At 51.6% G+C, this 23864-nt stretch overlaps 6 protein-coding genes across 6 annotated transcripts; 1 reads left to right on the forward strand and 5 right to left on the reverse strand.

Annotated features, from left to right (window-relative positions):
* Nucleotides 1-946: 946 nt before the first annotated feature.
* Nucleotides 947-3301, reverse strand: LDX57_011097 (uncharacterized protein; the record flags this gene model as incomplete). The annotated part of the gene is made up of 3 exons (XM_046092843.1): nucleotides 947-1707; nucleotides 1766-2877; nucleotides 2931-3301. The coding sequence occupies 3 exons, from the start codon at nucleotides 3299-3301 to the stop codon at nucleotides 947-949; spliced, it is 2244 nt and encodes a 747-aa protein (XP_045948821.1).
* Nucleotides 3302-4680: 1379 nt separating this feature from the next.
* LDX57_011098 (uncharacterized protein) lies at nucleotides 4681-6234 on the forward strand (the record flags this gene model as incomplete). The annotated part of the gene is made up of 4 exons (XM_046092844.1): nucleotides 4681-4831; nucleotides 4881-5006; nucleotides 5070-5138; nucleotides 5195-6234. 4 exons carry the CDS (start codon nucleotides 4681-4683, stop codon nucleotides 6232-6234), a joined length of 1386 nt encoding a protein of 461 aa, XP_045948822.1.
* A 422-nt stretch (nucleotides 6235-6656) lies between these two features.
* On the reverse strand, nucleotides 6657-8529 carry LDX57_011099 (rRNA (cytosine-C5-)-methyltransferase RCM1; the record flags this gene model as incomplete). The annotated part of the gene is made up of 2 exons (XM_046092845.1): nucleotides 6657-8219; nucleotides 8329-8529. The coding sequence occupies 2 exons, from the start codon at nucleotides 8527-8529 to the stop codon at nucleotides 6657-6659; spliced, it is 1764 nt and encodes a 587-aa protein (XP_045948823.1).
* Nucleotides 8530-10210: 1681 nt separating this feature from the next.
* Nucleotides 10211-12310, reverse strand: PIB2 (FYVE zinc finger domain-containing protein). Its single transcript, XM_046092846.1, has 2 exons — nucleotides 11342-12310; nucleotides 10211-11108 (listed from the first exon to the last, which is right to left on the reverse strand). The coding sequence occupies exons 1-2, from the start codon at nucleotides 11771-11773 to the stop codon at nucleotides 10689-10691; spliced, it is 852 nt and encodes a 283-aa protein (XP_045948824.1). The 5' UTR covers nucleotides 11774-12310; the 3' UTR covers nucleotides 10211-10688.
* A 6604-nt stretch (nucleotides 12311-18914) lies between these two features.
* On the reverse strand, nucleotides 18915-19958 carry TR07 (2-hydroxyacid dehydrogenase; the record flags this gene model as incomplete). The annotated part of the gene is made up of 1 exon (XM_046092847.1): nucleotides 18915-19958. One exon carries the CDS (start codon nucleotides 19956-19958, stop codon nucleotides 18915-18917), a length of 1044 nt encoding a protein of 347 aa, XP_045948825.1.
* A 3197-nt stretch (nucleotides 19959-23155) lies between these two features.
* On the reverse strand, nucleotides 23156-23768 carry LDX57_011102 (uncharacterized protein; the record flags this gene model as incomplete). The annotated part of the gene is made up of 1 exon (XM_046092848.1): nucleotides 23156-23768. The coding sequence occupies exon 1, from the start codon at nucleotides 23387-23389 to the stop codon at nucleotides 23156-23158; it is 234 nt and encodes a 77-aa protein (XP_045948826.1). The 5' UTR covers nucleotides 23390-23768.
* Nucleotides 23769-23864: the final 96 nt, after the last annotated feature.

Genomic DNA, 23864 nt, shown 5'->3' on the forward strand with positions numbered 1-23864 from the left:
ATCGAAGCTGTCGGACGGAGAGTCAAGATGTTGAATAGGGGATGCACGATGTAGGACAACACTGGAAATATGAACTCGGAAGTACGGTAGATGTGGCACTAAATATACGACAGATTGATATTCAAATTAAAGTTGGACTATCAATGTTGGATGTGGCTTGCAGCCCGATTCCTCAATCCAGGGTCCGATGGCGCAACCTGTTCGATCTCCACTTCAGATGGCTTGATCTGACTGCATTTATCAATATAACAAGACACGCTATTCATTAAACTATTATTAGAGTATTCCTTCAAGTCGCTTATCCAGCTGCCACCTAAGGCACTAAATCCTTTATCTTGATAAGCTCAGCATTCAACACCGCTTCTCTGCGGAGGTACCGGGATTTTGATTCAACCCAGGTATCCACCAATTCCTTGTACATAGAGAGAAAAGGCGAGTCGCAGCGCAGCCCTATATGTGTGGTTCTACATGGTCTGTTTGATGCAGGGACAGAATTGCCGCTCAGTTAGTTAGTATCCAGGATAGCAAAGTGTCTGTCATTACCCGTCGTTGCAGCATGCACTACATCAAGTCGCCCGCTTAGTCCTTGCTCGTAGAGCTACTGATTCTTATCTGGCTTAGGCTGCAGGCGCTCTGAGCGATGCCTGAGGCAACACCGAGGCAGTAAGGCATGCGAGACAAGGCAGTGCAACGAGGCAAACGCCACGTTGAGCCATCACAAGGCCTACGCCTCACTTGCTTCTCCATTTTCCGTAGATAGTCGTTTATTCATAGATTATTTAATGGAATTGCTGATTATGCAGGAAGTTCTGCTTTATTTTTGACATCCCTAAACAGTAGGGCGTACAACTAACTTATTATATGAACGCCTAATGGTTGCAATTACACGTCGGGTTAATTATAAACAAAACTACGTCGTCAACATCGTATCGTCATCGCCACTGGCTTACAGACGAGCCGTTAACCCATCACGTTCCATGGATTTGGCGATTCGCGCACTAGCCCAGTCTGCAATGGCCATGTTGGTCACCATAGGGTTCACGCCGCTGGCACTGGGGAATACGGAGGCATCCACAACATATAATCCACGCGTTCCCCAGACATGACATTCGGGATCCACCACACTCGTCCGGGGGTTGGTGCCCATGCGGCAGCTTCCCATCTGATGTGCACACGCAAAGAGTGTCCGTTCCGGATCGAGGGTCTTGCGGCGTACTTCCGCAATCCACGTCTGGAGAGCGGCGTTGTTGATGCCCTCGGCCTCGTCCTCATCAGCCGGGTGTTCCGTCCGGATGAATGGTGGGATCTCGCGACAGGAAGTATGGAACTCTTTCGCGCCCGAGATATAGGCGATCTTCGCGGTTGCGACCAGAGACTCGACAATGTGTTTGCGATCGAATGCCGACACCGTATAGTCGACACGGCATCGTCCGTCATGTGGATCGGGGTAAACTCGGCCGCTACCCCGGTCTTTCGTCAACGTGATAAAGCCGGTCATACGTGACAGCTTCGCCGCCCACAACTTGTAATCCAGTCCGTCGCGCCAAGGAAATGCTGGAAGGAAAGCTGCCGGCAGCATAGTGAGACATTCAATCTTGACGCCGTGGCCGTGTCCGTCCTGGTCTTCGAACTCATTAACGACGGCCGTCAGGGCCCCTCCCTCCCACGGTCGAGTTTCCTCGTCAAAAACAGCGCCGCCGACGATGACTGGATCACAAGTTAGTTCTTCCGTTTCAGACCAAAGGAGTATTTTTGGAAGACCTACCTGGATGCAGGTGGAGATTGCGTCCTAGTTGGGAGTTTCTGATTCCGCTACGCATCAGAAGAAGCGGACTCTGAAGCGTCCCACACGAAACAACGACCTTCTTGGCTTTGATGATGACCTTTCGCTTGACCGAAGTATCTCCGGACCGGCCTAGGTATGCATCTCGGGACGTCCAGGTCCCTTCCACTCCCGAAGCCACTCGTCCCCCCTTCGTATTAGCGAATAGGACTTTGTGAACATTGAATCCTTCGATAAACACCGCACCGGCGCACGCTGCGTCGGCTAAAAAGGTCTCCGTGGGGCCCTGCTTTTCCGCTGAATGGCAGCCCATCGTGCAATGCCCGCAGTAGTGCTTGTGACCACCGGTATTTTGGGGCACGGGTTTTGCGGAATATCCCAGCTTTCTAGCTCCCTCCAGCAGAACATTGTTGGAAGTATTCTGAGTCGTGTGTTCTGCACTCACACCCATGCGATCACAAACTCGGTCCAGCGAATTTTGGAATTCCAAGGAGGTGAAAAAGGGCAGGCCGTAGTCCGCCCATTCCTGGCGAACGTAGCCCTGCGTTTGCAGCGCTGCCGACCAGTTGATAGTGCCGCCACCTCCCCAAGTCGAGCCAGCAAAGATCCCCATCGAGCCGTCGTCCGTGCCGGTGACGCCTGCAGCCTCAAACATACTCACGAAGCCCTCGTTGAAGTTCATGGGATAATGCTTTGATGAATAATGATAGGACTTCTCCACCACCATGACATTATAGCCGGCTTCGGCCAAGTTTTTGGCTGCAACACTGCCACCGCAGCCGCTACCCACTACGACAACATCCGTCTCGATGGTCTCCGGCTCCTCCCCAGGCGGGATCTGTAGGAAGTCGTACTTGAAGCCGTCTGCGGGTTTCCCGTGCACCGGGACACGAGGGAAGCCCAAAACCGGGCAAAGGGTCGGGCTGGACGTAATCCATGTCCTCTTCACGATGCCCGTCAAAGCTCGGTAGACAGCACGCAACGGCTTCAATCTAGAGGTTTCCCAGCCGCGAAAGACTCTGTCCCGAATTTCGTATGGCTGCTCTTGAAACGGGGTCGCCGAGCCGGTTAAGATAAGCGAGCCCGCTTTGGAGCTGGTTACCCAATGTTAGTACCCGCAGTAGTTGCTGCAGTTTCTGATACATACTTCAATAGATTCAAGATGAAGCTCAGTCCGTTCCTCCCTTGCTCGTTGACGTAGTCGGCAAACAGGCGCTGGAGTGTGTCCCGGAATTGGACATTGGAGGATGCATTTTCTTCCAGATACCGCATAGCCAGAGTGACTGCATCGGGGTCGTGGATGGAGCGTGCCAGCGTTTCAATCGTCGCGTTAAGTCTAGACTGGGGAATTATCTTGGCAGATTCGGCCTGCGACGCCGTGGGCCCTCGAATGGACGGAATCACGGTATCCGCTATCGACAAAAGCGTTGTCCATTGTAGCTCGGAGAAGACCTCCTTAGAGGAGACTGGGGGAAGCGACACATCCAGTGGCGTGTAGGGAATGGCCTGGTCAGTCATTGCAGACGGCCGTGACTACGAGCTAGAATCCGCAATGTCGCGTGTGGTGAAGGGTGGGATTAAAAGACAAATGGTATATCACGACGGGAAAGGATGAAGAAGAATAGGGGAAGGAAGAGACAACAACAGTCGGGTCGACCCAGAAATATAGGCTGCAGAGCCACCTGCCAATTGTCGCCGGGGTCCAATGCGCCTTCCGCGGCGTCACCCACTTTGTCCCAGAAGAGTAGGGCTTGCGAAGGACGCTGCGGGGAGTGCCACCAACTAACGCTGCTAGTGGAGGATCATCTCCGCGCTTGATCTTTATTCACTATCAGTATTCACCCTGGCCGACATTGCGCCAGCCCTCTAGAGGTTCCCAATTTACGGCAATAACGGGAGGGGGAAGACGCAGTAACCGAGGCAGCCACCAACGAAGATACGAGCTGGGCGCGAGTGGGGACAGTCGCCGGGGAATTCTCAATGATGGGACCATCAATCAGCCCATCTTTGGTTCCTGGATCGCATACGATCGCAAGTTGAAAGCGAGAGATCGTCGGGCGCCAATGGCACAAATTGCGGTCCATGCGGGGGAGATGAGCCGAGCTTATTCGCCGTCCATGTGAAGATGCCGCGGAAAGGGCCTATGGATTTGACTTATCAGGATGTGACCGTGATACGAATGTACAATGATAGATTCGATTCGTCTATAGTCCATTGTTCATGAAGACAACAGTAGTTATGCGCTCTGCAAGTCCGGCTCGAGAAGTGGCAAACAAGCCAGGAAAAGGGGCGAGTCACGTGGAAGCGATTCGATGTCACGTGCTTGTCTACCTCTCCCAAAACGGTAAGTAGGGCTTGTTTGCAGGGCTCGCATCACCTGACCACTTCATGATAGCAGCCAGGGGCTCAAAAGCGTCACGAAGACTGTTTCATTTGCTCAGTCACATAGGAAAAAACAGTGTTTGGAAGAGAGTGATGACAAGCATTATCATTTGGACCAGCCTGCATGCAGCAGTTCATCATCACCTTGACTCGGACTAGCCCGATCCCGTGACCCGTGGCTTCCACGCGACAATTCAATTGCGACGTTTCTGCTTCACCCCATGCACTTTCTACTCAGGCAAAACACTAGATCAAGCTTTCGCATTGGCTCGATAATTTCGGCCCGTCTATTTTTCTTTCCTCCCCAGGCGCATTGACATAGCTGGTTGGAACAACATCATGTCAGTATGGTTGCGATCGCAAAGCGCGGTCGCAACTGCAACTCCAATTCCCTCACATCGTTCGGAGGATTAATTATCAATTCTTAGCTCTGCTAGTTCTCCGTTTGCGATTCAATGCGCCTAAACTCGCCCTCTTCGACCTCTCGTATAACTGCGTGCTGAACGAACATCACAATGGCCACGCCGGGCTCCGCATCCCAGAGCGCCGTGTCGACTCCCTCGCCACAGAAAGCATACAAGTGCTTGTTACCCCAGGAAAGAGTGTTTTCCATTCAGATTGGGACTGAGCTCTTCCGTCTCTCGGGAGCGTCGATTGCCTCCGATGGTCAGTTGGTCCGATGTCGTCAACTGAGCCCGCGCTAAATGTTTTGGAGCCCCGTCATATTTCTCCCAATTCTTCGAAGAGCAGCTGCGGCAGAACGGAGACGGCGCGAACATTCGGACGTTATATATCGATCGAGATCCGGTAACGTTCAAGGATATCGTGCGACATTTACAGGGTATGGCCGTCTACCGAGAAGCCGCTCATGATAGCCCGAGTTAATCAGGAAGATTGGCATCAGGATACCATGTACGCCCTAGAGACAGTGCGCAGTTCGTGAAGCTGTTCGCGGATGCTCAATTCTACAGTTGTAAGTCCTGGCCATCTTAATGGTATGTCTCCTCATAAACTAATGCCGACTCTTAGTACCCCGGTTAAACTCACAACTATTCGAATCAGAGATCAGCATCCAGATCGGCGACCGCGATTTCCAAATCCCCCGCGACATCTTCTCCGGACCAGGCGACTCGCCCAACTTCTTCACTCTCGGCTTCGGTGCCTTCTTCGCTTCTCCCACGCAGACCTTCCCCGGCCTCGAGCGCATCGGCCTTCTACGTCCCCCGGCCATCGTTCCTCCCAGCATCCCCAATCGATCCGGCGAGGTTTTCGCCGACATCCTCCATCTCCTGCGCGGTTATCCGCTGCACATCCGCAGCGAAACCCACCGCGCCGAACTTCTGCGCGACTGTCGTTACTTCCATCTCCGCGGCCTCGAGCAGAAGCTCATCCCCCACGACATCAGCTTCAACCCCATCCGGCAGCGCTCCGAGATCATTATCCGGCTAGAAGACGTGCGGCGCTCCGGCATCAACTTCGCCCCCGATAACCCCACCGCTCCTCAATCCTCCCCTGGATGGGTCACATACTCCCGCCCCTTCATCGACGAACAGCCCCTCGACCTGATCGTTGAGATTGGCGACGAATGCACCCTCGTCGACCTCGCCCGCATGCGCGCCCAATTTCTCTCCCTCACCAAAACTCGCATTACCGCCCTCTTACAAGTGATCGCCAATAAAATCACCTCCACCACAACCACCCCAACTGCATCCGCCTCCCCATCCAGCAGTTCTCCCGCGTCCGAAACCTCCGCTATCCGCATCGAACGCGACGCCGACCTCACCGTCGACGGCCAATTCACATCCCACGCCGATATCTTCGGCAGTCCTGATCCCGCCGCGGCCGATTCCTCGGATCCACAGAATCCTCCCGCCAAGCGCCGTCGCGTCGACGGGTCGTCGGGCGGCGCGTCGGGGAAATGGATCGTTAGGACGGGGCAGTGGCGGTTGCGCGCGCAGCCGTCTACTGTTGTTCCGGGGGAGGTCGAGATCGTCTTGGTGGCAGTGAAGTTGGATGGTTATAGTGAGGCGAGGATGCGGAATCGGAAAAGGGGGTTCCTGGGGTCGTGATATAGGCCCGTAGGGCGGGGAGTTGGCAGATGAAGAGGTCGTTGACTATAGACGTTTGGTATACTTGAAGTGCAAGCTGCCTTACTTGGCAGATTTCTGATGGCTTCTACATAAGCTAACCAATTCATATACATGAAGTATTGTTTGGAGACCTCGTATTTAGTTCAATATTTACTAATCTAATGAATTACACTTATTCTGATTCTGATTCTACAACATTCGCTAATTTCCTTTCGCTGTTTTGGTCACTGCAGTAGCCATCGAACACTAGAAAATCCACCAAACCATTCTGCTGCATTGGAATTCTATATTAGGAGAAACATACTAGATGAATGGGTATGTCCAGTATTCGTGCATTCATTGAACAGCGGATCGTAGAACAGACACGCTCTATGGTACATGTACATACATACATACATAACTCAATCAGAGAATCCCTCCCACTCATCATCTTCCTCTTCTGCATCTTCATCCTGCTCCTCCTGATTATCCCCTCCAACAGCATCAACATCAACATCCCCATCTCTCACAAATCCAGCCACAAAAAACCCACCCAACCCTTCATCATCACCAGGCCAACACCTCAAACAACCTTCCAGATCTTCGTCCGTCAAATCCACTTTCTCCTGAGCAGCCACCGCCTCCTCCTCTCCATCATCACCATCATCACCATTAACAGACCGACGAACCAAATCAGTCTTCTCCTCCCTCACACCACGATGTTTCCACCGTCTCAACCCCTCAGGCTGCTCGTCCCGTCGAAGAACCCTCCATCCACGACGTTTCGCGACTTCCGAGGCCAGGACGCGCGACACGACGGCTTCGTTTTCCAATAGGTGAATCGAACACGTACTATATGTGATTCTAGTTGCGGAGGGGAAGGCGAGGGCGTGTTCGACGATGCGGGTCTGGAGGTTCGAGAGTTTGATGAGACGGTCGATGGACATGTGGGTGTTTGAGAGTTCGTTTTCGTCCGTTGCCGAGACGGTGTTCGGGTTGGGTTCTTGTTGTTGTTGGCCTTTCGAATGTTTTTTCCCAGGGGGAGGAGGAGCGGGGTGAGATTCGGTGTCGTCGTTTCGACGTTTCCGTTTCTTGCCCTGGGCGGGTCCGTTGGTCGTGCTGGCATCAGGAAGAACCAGGGTAGGAACGTCATCGCGGCCAATGATGCCGCTACCAGAGCAGGACGGGTCCAGGAGCAGGCTGGAGACGTTCTCGAAGCGAGGGTCCATCGGGTCGAGGGCGAGGAAGTCCTGGCCCTGGAGGACGGAAACGAAGGGATCGGCGCCGGCGGCAGCGACCATTTTCTGGAGCGTCTTTGCGCGCACCTTCGATGCGTCCATGGAGAAGATGTGCGAGCGCGGGAGGGCCCTGCCATCGTTTTGGGACTTGGCGGTCTTGGATAGCAGCGAGGCTAGATGGGTGGTTTTGTTTCCTGGGGCTGCGCAGCCGTCGATTAGATCGCCGGTCCAGGTTTCCTTTCCTTCCTGATCGCCGAGAAGAAGGTACGCGGGGAAGCAGGACGCCTTGTCCTGCAGGATGATCTCGCCGTTGCGATACGCAGCGGAAGTCGAGAACTCGGCGCCCGGGGCGACGGCCACGAGGTCCGGGATGTGCGGGTCGATGCGCAGACGCGGGGCCTCATCTTTGCTAACGACCAGCTCCGGCAGCGTGTCGACTTTGCTGTACGAGGCGAAAGTAGACTGCAGCTGGGCGTCGAGGTCAGTGCGCACATTATTGATCCGGACCCAGCGCGGGTAAATCGCGGAGACGGCGCCGTTGGCGGCGTCCTTTTCACGACGGATGGCGTGTTTCAGGTCGGCGACGGAGGCGCATCCGCGACGGACTCGCGCCTTGGTGAATTCGCCCCGTAGTCGCGTCTTGTGGCGCTCGATGGCCTGACGGAGGGGGTGGGCGGCCGGGGCTGCGATGCCGTTCTTTGCGAGCAGATGATCATGGACAAGGAGGAGTGCGAGATGCGGAGTAAGCTGGATGATTGTACTTTGTCAGTCAGCAGGTTTATCTTGCCGGGAAGAGGGTGTTGGGCCGGGGGTCGGTAAAGACGGTGTCAGTCAGCGCTAGTTCAATCATACACACCTTTGGTTCGAGCTTGATGATGCCCGCGGCCTCGATGACCTCCTTCAGCAGAATGTCCCATTTCGACGCCTCGATGATCAAAGCGTACAGCTGCGCCGGCGAGGCCTTGAGCGACCGAGAATTGTAGATGCGGGACTTGAACGAGCCACCAGTCGAGGCGGGGGCCGTCAAGACCGAGACAGCGTCGTAGTAGAGCGACATGGTTGTAGCATGTGCGAGTAGAACTGAGGATAGGAATTGCGATGCTTGACATTTTCGCCGTGGAAAAAAATCTGTTTGCACTGTTTGTCTTGTTTATCGGTGTTATCGATAATGGAGATAAAAGATACCGGTCATTCCCTCATACTCCCTCAAGTCCCTCAACCAAGTCCACATGGCCATCAATCAGTCGCGAGTGTTCCAGACCAGCCCAGAACCGACCTGTGCGGATCTCCAAGATTCACATGAATGCCCCAGCGAGGACCACCGTAGTGTACTGTACACTACACTACCTACATCATCTCCGCATGTCCCGCATCTACACTTCATCTGCTGCACAACACGAGAAGCACCTCCCACGTCATATGCAGAGCAACCCGGGGCCTCTTGATTCATACTTGCCCGCCCCGAACCGGAGTTTAAGCGCCGTTGCCTTGGAATAAAAGCTGACTACCTAGTATTCCACGTGCTCGGCCTGACATCTTCGATCTTCGCGGACAACACATCTTCCGAAGGCCTCCGTTGCGTCTACACATGTGGACTGTGTTTCTGTACGGTGTAGGTAGAGTGAGAACGATTAGGCCACATGATAGAACACAATACAACACATCCCTCCGTTTAGCCCCTCATCGGCATGCCGCGACAGACGACTGATTTGTCTGGTGGTGTCTACCTACCTAGTCCCAAGTACCCCTCTTTTTCCCCCGCACGCTCACCGACATGAAGAAGGTTTTTGTCACGGAACAATGAACCCAACCCGTCTGTAAGCGAGAACTATCCGACTTGTACCTTAAGGTATATGTAGCCCATTTCAACAATAAACCCTACCTATACCCAAATAGAGTGATGTGTAGATCAGCCCATGTACAATAGCTAAGGTACTCTCACTTTCAAACTCAATCTTGTACCCAACGCTCCAGTTCCAGCTCATGATAAGTTTGTATATACTATGTAGATACAGGATATGTATAGTCTAGTCTAGCTCCATCCAAAGACAAAAGACAAAGCCAACTCCCCGAGTCTAGATCCCTCCTAAAACCCTCCCTCCCATCGAGTCCCACCCAGAAAGAAGAACACACACACACACACACACACACACACACACACACAGAGTGGAAGCTCAGACACAGACACAAGACGCACGCACCCCCTGCCCAATCATCCCAAAAATACCTAGTTAATCAGTCCAGTCCGTCAGTCAGTTAATCTACATCTAGACCTTCCAACCAATCCAAAGACCAGGAATCGAACGACTCCTCATATGTATGTACTATACCTAGACAAGCCCCCCCCCCCCCCCCCCCTCCCCCACCCCAGCTTGTCCGTAATCACATGAATGGATAGCTTCCCGATGCCGCCTCACGCGCGCTATGCGATCCCGATCTCGACTCCCGTCGTACTTCCCGAGCTAGGAGGTACATACCTAGGGAGTAGTACTGTAAGGGAACGGAAGGGAAGGGAAGGCAGGGAACATCCGTGTTGCATCTAGCTTGGAAGGGATGGATGGGATGCATGTGATGTACGAGCCGCAAGATCGGCTAGCTGGCTATGGGCGATCTGGTCAGGATGGGTTGGTTCGGTGGTTATTTGTAGAGAGTACATAAGAGACGGTTAGATCAAATAGTGAACGTACAATACAACTGCAGGTAGTAATAGAGATTACGAATGTCTACATGAACAAGATGATAGCAAGAAAAATTAATTCAAGTCTGAAAAGCCAACACCTTCTATCCTAGGTAAACCATCCTGTTTGCGCCATAGAAAGCAAAAAAGAATAAAGTTGAAAACACGCGACCGCCGCTCGAAAGAAACAACAATTGACGGGGTATCCTGAGTATCAAGGAAAAGAAAAAATTAAAAAAGCAAAAAGCCCCCGCGCGTCGTAGAGTTCGAATCGCGGCATTAGGAGGAAACTCGGTCCCTCGAAGTAAGAAGTGTAAACCGTAAACCATAAGGCTTGAAGCAAAGAGCATGTGGACCGAAACTCCCAACAAATAACCGAAACAAGTGAAGCGCCCAAATAGTACAGATCAAGCAAAGGCATGTTCTAGAGCATTAAGTCGCAAAGGCTTGCAATCTAAGCGATGCCAGACAAAGCTGACAACATAAAGATAAGAAAGACGTATTGTCGTAAAGTCATCATGTTAGGCCCTTCAGGTCAATTAGAAGGTGCTCCAGTTCCAGCCGCGAGGAATGCTGGCGGCGATGTCGCCGGCTTGGCTCAGTGCAGCAGCGAGAGCCTTCTTGGAGTCCTCATCCTGCAAAGGATCGACGGGCTGGGCCGGAGCCTCTTCAACAGGTGTCTGAATGGGCTCGTTCTGAGTGTTGATCTGACTCTGGATCTTGGTCAAGCGCTCCGAACGAGATTCCTCCCAGCGCTGGTAGGCAACGTGGCAGAGGTCGCAAGCACGCGACTGGACGCCCTCGGGATGGAAGCGAGCATCCTGGTCGAGAGGAACGTTGTGAGGGGTGTGAGAAGAGCAGAAGACGTGACCACAGTGGCGGCAGTGATGACGGCGCAAGAAGAGGCCGAAAGAGGAGCGGCAAGTAGGCGAGTCGCAGTTGGGAGACGCAGAGTCCGCCTGTAGGAGAGGATCGTTAGCATCATATGCGGCGAAATGAAGTAACAGAGCGAGTAAGGGAAAACGATCCAATGCCAGGCCATGCCGATGACGCGCTGCGAAGATCACGCAATAATTCGCGAGCGACCAGTGACACTCACGTCATTGGAGGATATAAATCCATCGGCATCCCCCGCATGGAATCGAGTTCCCCTTATCTCACACCAACAGGAACAGAGGGAAATCAAACTTACTTTCCAGTGGTCGCGAGTCGGCATGCCGGTAACCTCGCCGAGGTGTTCCTTCTTCATGAATTCGTCCTCGGCCATCTTGCTGATGCTTCCGCTGCCATCGCTCTCGATGGTGGAGCGGCGGCTGATGGGCTGATGCACCTCAGTCTCGCTCAGGCTGTCCAGGGAACCGTGGACGCTGCGAGGGGGGGTGGGAGGAGACGGTTTCTGGGGACGCTCAGTCGGACGCAGCGCAGCGGGCACATAGAGGGGAGCCTTGGGCGGGCGCAACTGGCGAGTGTGAAGCGGAAGATATTGCTGACGAGGCGAGGTAGGGGAGTTATTGGCGGGCGTAGTGGTGGCCGAGTTGACGGGAGAAGGGTGGCCGTAGATGGAGATTTGATGGGCGGATGTGACCGGGGAGGTGGTGGTTGCAGTGACAACGTGAGTAGCCATGGTGACGGATCTCCGTTGTGTAGTTGATATTAAGAGTCGGAGTAGAGACAGAAGAAGAGATGATGGGAGAGGTTAAGAGAGGATAAGACTTCAGCGTGGTGACGATATTCCGGAAGCAGTGGATGATGTAGTAGTGAGGATGGAGTAGGTAGCAACGTCGGGGTAGTAGATTTAATAACAGTGGTTGAGGCGAGGAGAATGGAAAGGCGGTAACCAGTTAAGCATCGCTGGAGCGGCAGTGGCAACGGGCAGGGGGAAAAGTGGTGACGACGAGATGATAAAGTAAGACGGATAGTCAATAGATAGCAGATCAGATCTGGGTCGCTTGGAGGAATTCGCCCCGTTGTCCAGTGGCAGGTGGAAGGGGAGGAGAAAGGATGAATAGCGGGGAGAAGCGGGCTAAGTTAAGTAGGAAAGACTCGAATAGGACGGCGAAACGGCGGGATGGAATGGGCGCTTTTGGATTTTGCCATGCGCGGGTGGAGACGACTAGAATAATAATGATTTATATTAAAATCATTTGCAGAGGCAGCGCAGTTAGGTTGAGGCTAGAAAGTCCCGAAGAAACAGTGCCAGTGGGGCCGTTGGAGAGCAGATCGGAGGTGCCGGATTGGCTCTGCACCGGGAACGATGATGTTGCTCACTGATATTATTATTATTATTCTAAGTCTAATGAATATTTCATCTATCTACGACTGGACTCCGTCGTCGTGCCGACAATCCCGTCCTCCCGTCCGTCTGTACATTGAGGTACTCCGTAAAGTCTCAGAGTTTATCCCTGATCCCTGATCCCTAGAGGATGCTCGTGTCGTCTAGGACACTCAAAAAAAGGACGAAGGGAAAAAGAAAAGAAAAAGTCTCGGATGAATTCCAGGGAGGAACGCTTGACCAGATTGGGGGCGGCATTTTGCCGAGGTGGAAAGGGATGGGCGATGACTGGTTGACTCAACCGGTCGCACTCCACCCAGGAATTTGCCCGTCTTCCTTCTCGTCCCTCGTTTCTTTGTGCCGGACTTGGACTAGATTTGTTCGGAGGAATGGATACATCATGAGTGCTCAGTTATCATAACTCAATCTGTGATGACAATAGGGCCATGCAGACAACAATACACCGTGTAGTCTTCCCGACTATGACTCAAGGATACGTTAATATTTAAATCATAGGATGTATATCAGCAATCAGCATTGATCAAGAGATAATAATAAAAGAAAAACAAGAAACGGCGACGCACGGATTCGAGCTTACCGTCGCACTTGACTCCTTCGTCCTATTGGCGATGCAACCATCTCCAGGATACCCCTTTCTCCAAACCGTCAGTCATGATGACAACACAACCACCGCCCATCCCTGCCGTCCTTGACCGCTTTTTGTTCTTCCGCTCTCCTTCCCTTGGATTCCATGGAAGTATCTTGTTGACCGGCTCATCCTGTCTTCCTCCCCCGGCCATCCACGATGTAGTAATGATTACTTGGGCATCTCTATCCGGAGCATGACTCGTTTCCTTTTCAGGCGAGCCTCCCCACCTCCTGACTATCTCTCCACCGTGCGGTGTGTGCACTGCGGATGAAGTCCCATCGCCATCTCCAACACTCCACCGCGCTACTGGTTCGTACTCCGGACTACCAAAAAGACGAAAGTGCTGCGCGACGCGACCAGAGAGTGGCAGAGGCAGAGAGAGAGGAACGGACAGCGACCGACGCCTCTCGCCCTCATTCTGAGAATCGCCATTAGGGGCATCCTGATTGGCAACGGGGTTACAGTCGGGGAGGCCCACCGGGGATCCACGGGTCCCAACTCCCAAGTCCCAAGCCTGACCGCGATGGCTGCTTACTCCGTCAGGAAGAGTTCACGAGATCCTCGGCATTTGGCTTCATCGACGCAGTCCCTCGACCTTTATTGAATAATAGTCAATAAATCTGTAGGGAATCGGGGTGTACGGCAGGATGCGCGCATGGTTCTTTTCTGACATGCAGTTCCCAGATCCCCGGCCATTTACTTGCCTGTATATCGATTTCACTCCTTGCGAGAGCAGAGCGACACGGACCAGGAGATCAACTGGGTTCGCCTCGGTCAGGCGGTGGAAACATCAATCAACTGAACCAAGCTCGACTCGGTTAGATTCCCTCCTTGAACCGGCGGGTCTGGAAATTCGCCTCCGGATTGGCGGCTTCTTCATCTCTTTATCGCCGCGTGGTGATTGGCCGATGAGCATTGCTCACGTTCCCATTGGCCAGTGCCCAATCCCCTGCACGGACAGAGCCCGAGCATTTCTTTATTTCTTTATTTCTTTCGGGCAAACGCCTAGCGACGCCTTCCAGCTTAGGTTATGTAACGGATTCCTCCCGGCTAGTCCCGATGGGGCTAGCCCTTCCGGTGTTGCACCTCGGCCGTTGCGAGGAAGGCGCGTGCCTGAAATGGGTCGTCGGTGTTGGAAATTGCCCTCCACTCCGTCTCCGCGCTCCGTTTGCTGTCTTGGATATCAAATTATCAACATTATTCCCCTCCGTAGGGACCACCAACGGGAACATCAACATTAATCTTAAACATTCAGCCGCGGAGCCCTATACGCCGAGGCGCTTCAATCACTTTGTTTGCCATTACTCAACCGAATGCCACCGTTAATCTAATTTCCTTTGGCAGGCTGGTCCATAATCTTCTAAATAAAAAAAAAAAGCCACCAACCACCGACTTTCCTTACGGTCTACCCAGTACCCCAACAGGCAAATCAGCACGCGCCATTTTCCACTGACCATCAACTCCATCCGCGAAGCTTCCAGCGAACAATAGTCTAAATGATCTCCCTGGACCGCGGTTGGTCGTTCGTGTAAGACATCCGCCGTCTACCTAGTAGTAGTCTGGTACCTACCGACGGCGTACATGAAATCCTGGCCACCACCGCGCCGGGTCCAGAGTCCAGACCAGCGCGCCAGGGCGAATCTTGATAAGCAATGTTGCCTGGATGGACTATGGCTATGGAGCAGGGTTACATTGATAGGGATCAGGATCTCAGGATCTGTTTCTGTTTATTGGTTAGCGCGCTGGGCAAATTTAAACTACGCACCAGAGGTTCAATTCATTTACGTTTTCAGTCTTTAGTATTGTTCACTATTGACATGGATTAATTCAATTCCAACAACGGAGCGAACACGCTACTGTCGCTAAGTTAGCTGTACGGAGTAGATGTCGCTTGTATTCCATCCTCGGCCGTCGTCCGTCTCCGTGGTGAAATCAATCTAGGAGTCCGGATAATCTTAACTATGGAAAATCAAACCCCGATCGCATGCACTTCGTTCCAGCTCGGGGACTGCAGTCCGGCCCCTGCTTTCTACTTGCGTTCTTGCCTACACCTACGGATACTAGCTACACAGTAGTTAGTGCTACTAGGTACTTCTCGCTTCTGCGACGGTATCAGATTCAGATCCTAGCTGGGAGATCTCTCCTTTCTCGACCAGTGAATCAATCGGATTGACCTAAACCTAGGTTCAGTCACCTACGGTATATGTACCAGAAAGTTAAAGTTACTCCGTAGGTAAGATGAGACAGACAGCCCGAGAATCTTCCAGGAAGTATGTTATGTATCGGAAGCAGACGGAGTAAAACGCGATCGACAATTCTGAATCCAACGTTGCAGAACTCCTAAACGTATCGGAAACATCTGAAAAAGTGAGCGATGAACGTGTCACCATCTTGAACATGAATCAATCTACGGAGGTAAGAGTTGGAGAAGAGTTACGAAGACTGGACTCCTGGAGACTGGGTTTCGTCGCAACTCTCCGGTCTCACAAGTTACAACTTACAACCCCTGGAGCTCTGCAGATACAATTACAGCCACATTATCATTTCCACTTGCTGGGCAACAGGTGGGTCGGGAGGTAGACCGGTCGGGCGGACGGAAGGATCAGGACCGGATGCATCGCCATCCAGACACGAGAGGGGAGTAGAACGAGATGACAGCAAGACGAAGATTAAATTAACATTCACATAGAATTAGAATTCCTATTAGAATTTGATTGTTTGGAATTGACTTTGACTTCAAAAGTTGGAGTCAACTGTACATACACAGTACCTAGTAAATTCTAAATTTAAGTCTAAGTTCAAACTAATAAAGAATACGTGGTCGTACTGCGTAGTCTTGATATCATCACACATCTGGTCCTGCGTCTGCATCGGATTGACGCCCGGGATACGAGCCGATGGGTGCACAGCTTGCTTGGGACCTGGCCGGGCTGATGCAATAATCATGTCTCCTATCGTCGGGGGTTTCACGGAATACGATGGATGCACTACGGTGCACATACTTGACTTGAATTAATACGGGTAAGCAGAGCGATTTGACGTATTGTCGGGATATATTCCGTTGTTTGTCTGAGTCTCTGTACATAGTTGACCGGTGTTATGATATGATACGAGGTGATAACGCATATCATATACAGACACATATGCAGCCGATAGTCGATACTCGATAGCATCGAGTAACCGCCTATCGATAAAGACTATCGATAACACCAAAGTTATCACGATAACATTCCCATTCCCTGGACCTACGGACTACACCAAGAACAACTAGTAATACCTAGTTAGAACTGCTAGAGGCCAAGAAAAACAAACCCAGCAGAAAATCAACTCAAGCCAAGACCAAACCAACCAGTCACGAAGCAAACAATAATCCCTATCCTCAACCACGGGTCACAGTTCACACCGTCCAGCCCAACAGGGAAGACATCGTAGATCCATCCCAAACGAGAAATCCCGCAGAAGAGGCCACGAAGCCTGCCCGAAAGGCAAATTATTGGGAAACGGAAGTTCACCTACAGAACAACACTAGAGAATCCCGTACCGAGTTTCAAGCGACACCCTAGTCCCTGCAGCGGGATGTAGTCTCGACCTGGTAGGGTTTAGTTTACGGAGTACTAGAGTAGTAGTCCCTTTCCATTATTATTGTTATGTTATTTTTGTTAGCGATTCTCTGCCGTGTCTGTCGGTCAGCGTCTCCATTTTCCATCTCCAAGTCCCCAGTCCCCAGTGGCCAATTTTCTTCGACCTCTAGCCGACGAGTCCCGGGTAAATTAGACTATTTGACGGGGCCACCGTTTCGAACCATGGCTCACCACCTGCAGCCACCCACTTGATGGCTTGTCAGGTGGCGGTGGGACGCGCGGGAAATCTGAGTGGCTGGCAAGTTTGCAACAAAGTGGACAAGGGTGGTTTATTATTATCGTTTTGGGGAGATTGTTTGTGGAGGGTTTGTTTTTGTTTGGTCTTTGGCATTTTGGCTAAGCTGCTTGTTCTTTCTCTGTAAGGTCCACTGATGTACGGGGGACTCCGTTGGACTACAGCGTTGCTTTCGTGATCCTCAGTACTCCGTACAGTGCAAGCCAGCAGCACCGGCAGCTCGGCTCGGTGACTGCTGATCATTGTTTGTTTGGGGTGGTGCACACGATGCTTTACTTTGCTGGGTTCAACTTCTGCCCGAGGTCTGGCTCCCGAGATTAAACCACTTACTCCGTAGTCTGTTACGGAGTAGGTGGCCTCGCTGTTTCTCCTCGGGGAATCGAATATTCGGGATGTTTCATCTCCTTTTCGGTTTCTGCACGGAGGGAAGTTTCTCTCGGAGTCAGTTGGTGTTTGTCGGACTCGGATGCGCTTCCGTCGGGGTGTTTTCTTTATCTTACTGTACCAGATAGGATAGGTCTATTGTGTTTATTTGCAATATATGCAGTGATAAGCCGCCTGCAATATTTATCTACATGCTACAGATAGATATCAATTCATAGAATTAAAAACTTACATACAGACTACATTATATATACATCCAACGATCTATCTACAGTCTACACAGAATCGAGTCAGTGATCCATTAACGGGCAAATTACACCTAATACCCATCAATTTCAACTCAACTCAGCCTCAAATGTAGGAACTACCCTGCACTATAGAAATGCATCTAGGTCATATCAAATCCACACCATCGTATACATAGTTATTTAAAGCAACCGATCAGTAACCACAAGACAAACACCCTAGAGCCCCTGAGCACCTGCATAACCACATCGTCACATACATATACTACTGTAGATATGCATGTCGCATCCCCAACCCGCAGCATGTCATGTCATCTCGTACTTCTGTCCGCAGATCCTCAAACATCTAGATCTGCAGGTGATATCTACCTGCCTACCCGGTATGTATCAATTGGTGTGAATGTGATCGTATCCAGCAAACATCCAGTGCCCGGTTGCTGGCGTGCGGCTTCGCTCCCGATTTGTCGCCACATGCAGATGGCCGTGTCATGTTGATGTACAGTAACTAGCCCTACTTGGCTCTGCATGTAGATTGCAATGTGACAGGTAGCAAACAGTGACAGGTCGACTTTTATGTATAGGAGATGTCTGGTTGGTTGGTTTGTTGGTGCCGAAAGGTAAGTGTCCTTGGTGCAGCAGGGTCAGGGCCAGATCAGATCCATGGCCATGTCATGTGTGGGATTTAACCCGTACTTTGTAAATGTGAGGGGGAGGAGAGGAGAAGAACGATGGGGCAGCTGGGCGGTTGCGTTGCTGGGGTAGTGGCCTGGTGTTTTCTTTGCTTTTTCTGGATGGGTAGTTTGGTGTTTCGGTGGAGTTATGGTGTTGTTTGGGTGGCTGGTTGGACTAGATTAAGGTTCGGTAGCATTTATTGATTGTTTATTCATCCGTACTGTGTTTCTTTGTCTGAATTCGGTGTTTATAGTTATGTGTGTAGTGTCGTAGATGCTTGAGGTGTAGGTTAACGAGTACATGGTTCTCGTCACTTGATCTTGATTCGATGACGGTTATAGATACCTTTTATGAGACCTCTAGGTTGCATAGTAGCTATCGCTATGATTTAACCAGCCGATTCAAATATCCTTACATGTCATTTCATCACTAAGGCTACTGCACTACTCAACTAGCACTTTATATAACCTCAGAAGTATATCCGGATCTAATATCATGTACTACTCCGGACGGAGCCCTAACAGACTAGTCTTATAGCGATAATAGGATCCAGGACACTTGCTCCATCGCTTGTCTACGATTTTGTATTGAACCCAGTTCGTAAATTCATATTGATTGCATATCCAGCGGAAACTCTGACATAGATGCCATACGGTGTCCACCCACCCTACAACCGCACCGGCTCCTCATCCCTCGACACCAACAAATGGCCCTCCCTCACCAACGAATTCTTACACGTCCTCTTCTCCTTGAAATCCAACAAATTCGCCAACGTCACGCCCGCAATCTCACCCAGCGCCTCCTCCGTAAAGAACGCCTGATGCCCACACACCAACACATTCGGAAACGTCATCAACCGCATCAACGTATCATCATGGATGATCTCCCCGGAGTGGTCATTATAAAACAGCCCCCCTTCCTCCTCATACACATCCAACGCCAACCCACCCAACTGACCTCTCTTCAACGCCCCAATCGCCGCTTTCGTATCGATCAGCCCCCCGCGCGACGTATTCACCAACAACGCCCCCTGCTTCATCTTCGCCAGATTCTCCCCCCCAAGAAGATGCCGCGTACTCTCCGTCAACGGACAATGTAAACTGACAATATGGCTCTCGCGCAACAACTCGTCCAGCTCCACAAAAGCACCGTATTGTGTGAACTCGTCCCCCCCAAACGGATCATACGCCAGCAACCGACATCCAAACCCATTAAAGATCCTCGCCAGCGCCATCCCAATCCGCCCCACGCCGACCACCCCCACCGTCTTCCCGTGCAGCGTATGGCCCAGGAACCCCTCCAGGTTGAAATTGCCCTCCCGGACGCGGTTGTACGCGCGGTGCGTCTTCCGATTCAGCGTCTGGATCAGGGCGACGGCGAACTCGGCCACCGCTTCGGGGGAATACGAGGGGACGTTTGCGACGAAGAGGCCGAGCTCTTCGGCGGCTTGGAGGTCGACGTTGTTGTAGCCGGCGCAACGGAGGAGGATGGCGCGGGTGCCGTGGGCGTGGAGGCTTTTGAGCACGGGCGCGGTAAGGATGTCGTTGACGAAGACGCAGACGGCGGTGCTGCCGTAGGCGAGGGAGACGGTTTCGCTGGACAGAGCGAAGGAGTGGTAGGTTATGTCGCAGAGGGAGGGGTGGTGCGTTTGCAGGGTTGAGGTGAGGTATTGTTTGTCGTAGGATTTGGCGCTGAAGACGGCGAGTTTCATTTTGGATGTTGGATTTGGGAGGGGGGGGGGGGATTAGGATGGATGAGTTCGTGGGTGAGTGTAGATATCTGAAAAGGTGAGTCGTCGACTTTGTGGTATAAGTATACTGTCGGGTTGGATGACGTAGGGGATCGGACGTCAGACATCAGACCATCGTCGCATCCGGGGATGCTGGGCGGCTTGGCTCTGGGTTTGTTTCCCCGTATGAACGTTCTTTACTATGATAATAATATATTTATTACTGTTTAATACCAGTCGTGCACACTATGCTCTCTCAATCTGCCTTTGTAGCTAGTAACTACTGGTGGATATATATCCGTCAAATGTCATCGCATCTACTCATCCAGATAACATTCTCCACGCATTTCCAACCAACAGAAGAACCTTATTTCGAATTCTATCATCTGGCATTAAACCACAATAGCTACTCGGAACTGCTCCTCAAGCGCATGAAGGAATAAACAAGATATTCACCACTCTCACCCACCCATCCAGCCTCTCCCCCATCCCTCCATCAAAAATTCTACTATAAATAGCACGTCCACGATTAAAAGTAAAACTCAAGCAATATAATATCCTCTAGCCATTCCCATCCAAACCACCCCAACCCCCGCCGTAACAAACGGAAAAACCCCCTCCTTCAACCTAACCGTCCTCCAAACCAACAACTCACTCCCAAACAGCACCAACACGCCGACGAACGTCAACGCCGCAAGATCATAAAGCGGCCCATTCGTGATATGATACGCGGCAGCGAGCCGGATCGAACAGCTGTAGACGTTTTTGATGCCGTAGACGTGTGCGAGGAGGGCCGTTTTGGGCGGGGCAAGGGGGCCGGAGAATTGGCGGAGGGAGGCGCGGGGGTGGAGGTATGTGACGAGGGTGTGCGTTAGGCCGGTTAGGGAGATCTGTTTGGTTTCACAGTTGGGTTAGCCTTGCGGTGGGAATTGGGGTTCAAGGGTGTGTAGTATAGGGGTTGTTGGGTGGGTTGGCCTGTAGTCTTTGGATGTTGGGGGAATGGAAGGAGAAATACCAGGAGAAGGTAGTATGGAAGGAAGCCATGTTCGGTTGAGGGGAGGATGGTGGATGGCATTTCGTTTTTTAGGCGGTGGTGATGATGATGATTAGGGTGGGTTGATTTAAGGTGGTGAGGGATTTGGTGAATTCTTGAACCTGGCTAAGAATAAGCAGATAGGCAGTGGATTACTGTTTTATACTATGATCTTAAGCAGGTAGCACCATTCATTGTTCAGGATCTGTAGGATTCCACCGAAGAAGCTCAGAGCAATGCATCCCGCGGCTCTGTCGGTAAGCTTCTTCCCCAAATACCCAGGAAAATAGTATCACTAAGGCCAAAATGGCTGGACAAAGACTAGTCATCCACATCACTAGAGAGCCTGTTATCAAATTTACAAGTCTAACTCCATACAGTAGGAGGCCTAAGAAAGATGGATGGCGGATCCCATCCTGCAGGATCAACTCGTCTATTTCAGCATTATCCCAACTAGACAACCACTTATCCTGCCTAGAAAAGACAAATAACCAATCACAACTCCGCTACGTTACTCGACGGGTTGGGTTTCCTGACACTCCCCGGACGTTCGGTTTCATGGAGACTAGAAGATTCGGATTCGGATCGCGCAGTCTTCTCGAGGCCATACTCCAGTAAATCAGGGTTTCTGGAGGCATTGTTAGCGCTGAGTACGGAGCACAAAAAGAAGGGGACACGTACTTTTTCACGTAAAAGTAAATACCGAGAATTGATATGATGCTGCCTGCGGCGAATGCTGTCGCTAATGGAAACCCAATAGGGTACCGGGGACTGTCGGAGGTTCGCCACGCGCGGAGAGGGATGGTGGCGTGTCCGATATCTGGCGGGTGTTAGCTGTAAGCCGAGATATTGTCTCGCATGTAGACAGGTCGGCTGCCATACAAACTAAGGTTACAGATGCACCGACGAGAAGAGAGCGCGCTTCGGGCTCTTTCCTGAGAATCTCCCCGATCCAGGCGAGAAGAGCATATCTAGACCCGAGTCAGTTGTGCATTTAGAGGATGAAAGACGACATACCCCCAAGCAGCAGTTGCAAAGGTCAAAAAGTAAAAGGTCATGATGGTAGGTGTCGAGCTGGGCCACGCTGATAGAACCGCACAGGCAATGATTTGCAGAATCTATCCAGCTGAGTTAGCATCTGCCAGACCTGATAGAGGAAAGAACATACCGCAGGTCCGATTGAAACCTGAACACGCCAATTCTTCCAGTCACTGAGCGCGTTCAAGGCCACCGTGCTGACAATGGAGATAGCGTAGCCCCCGAGTGGGATCAAATTGACAGTGTAAGTGCTGTAAAGCGGCTGGCCATCGGCGCGAGTGAGTCCCTAGAGATGTCAGCCACATCCCACAAAACGCGCAGCAGACTTACTTTCAGATACAAGAGAAAATAAGAATTCGACCTTTGACTCCAGGCAAATTGCAAGTAGGCGGCGATGTACATCCAAGCCACGGGACTCAGTGTGATCTGCTTCGCTTTTCTGAACAACCGCCGATAGTCGATCAGTTTGGATGTCTCGGTCTTATACTCCTCCATGCGCTTGAGCGAAAGGCGACGCTCTGCATGGGTCAGCCACACGGCTCGTGTGATTGAAGGTGAGTCGGGAATGATGAGAAGACCGAGAAGGCCCCAGAATATGGTGATACAGCCGCTGCAGTCGTGGTTAGTATGGTTTGACGGCGAGACGGAGGGAAACTACCTGACTATGAACAGCCATTGCCATCCCTAATCCGATTAGCTTACTACGGCATCTGTGGCTTCCAGTCTTACCTGCAGTCCCGCGACACCATTCAAGTTCTTGTAAAGAGCAGCTTGCAGGATGCCCAGGAACATACTGCCGGCCTGTCCGCTGACTCCGAAAATAGCGAGTCTCATTCCCAATTCCGGTGGCGTATCTGGAATAATCAGTACGGAGTTCCATGCGGATGCTAACAGTACTCACACCAGTTGAATATAAGACTGACAATCCCGGGCCAGGAGGTCTAAAAAGTCAGCGCGGGCGTGATATTCATGTCGAGGTCACCTACCGATTCGAAAATGCCCAGGAAGAACCGAATAGCATATACTGCTTGTGCATTCTTCGCTGCATAGGTTCTAGTACCAAGTCAGTGCTCTCGAATCATAGACCATATATAGACGCTCGGGCAACCTACGCAAGAGTCAGACATCCCCAGATGATTTCGCACACCGGCAGAACGAGCGACGGCCGAATCAACGTCTGGATCATTTGCGACGGAACAATGGCCAGAGCATATCCGATTGAAAAGTACGTGGTGAACTCGACCAGCTCGTTGCCGTACAGGCTGAGCGACTCTTGCATCCCAGAGACGTATGCTTGCGTTGTCGCTGATTGATCCATATCCTGGATGGTCAGTACCTGCATGCACAAGAAATGCAAGGTCCGAAGTCTCTTACTTTGGTCAGACCGGCCACAAACATCCACACAAGTAACAGACAATCCAACTTGAGCACCAGCACGCGGTGCGGATCCTTAAAGATCCTCGAAAAGACATTGTATTTCGCGGCGGACGGCCGCGTATATCGATCCGAGTCCGAGTCCATCTTCCCCCGAACATACAAGAAACGACAACGATAGACCGATCAAGCCATCAAGGCGATCCATCCTAGAATATATACGGTCAAATAACAGCATGATGGTTGGAAATCTGTCGCCTCTATGACGTGCTCCGTGTGGTTGATCTTTCTACAATTCTCGACCCGTCCTCTGAAGCATCAACAGTCCAATCCGACGCTAACATGGGTAACACTGCAGCGTGTTGTGCGACCATCGGAATCCGCCCGATCAAAATTACTTTTTTGGCTGGATGTGCAGCGCAAGAGGGTCGAGATGCACTTCA

The sequence above is a fragment of the Aspergillus melleus genome (genome assembly GCF_016097325.1).
Source record: "Aspergillus melleus strain CBS 546.65 chromosome Unknown contig7, whole genome shotgun sequence".
NCBI classification, from domain to species: Eukaryota; Fungi; Ascomycota; class Eurotiomycetes; order Eurotiales; family Aspergillaceae; genus Aspergillus; species Aspergillus melleus.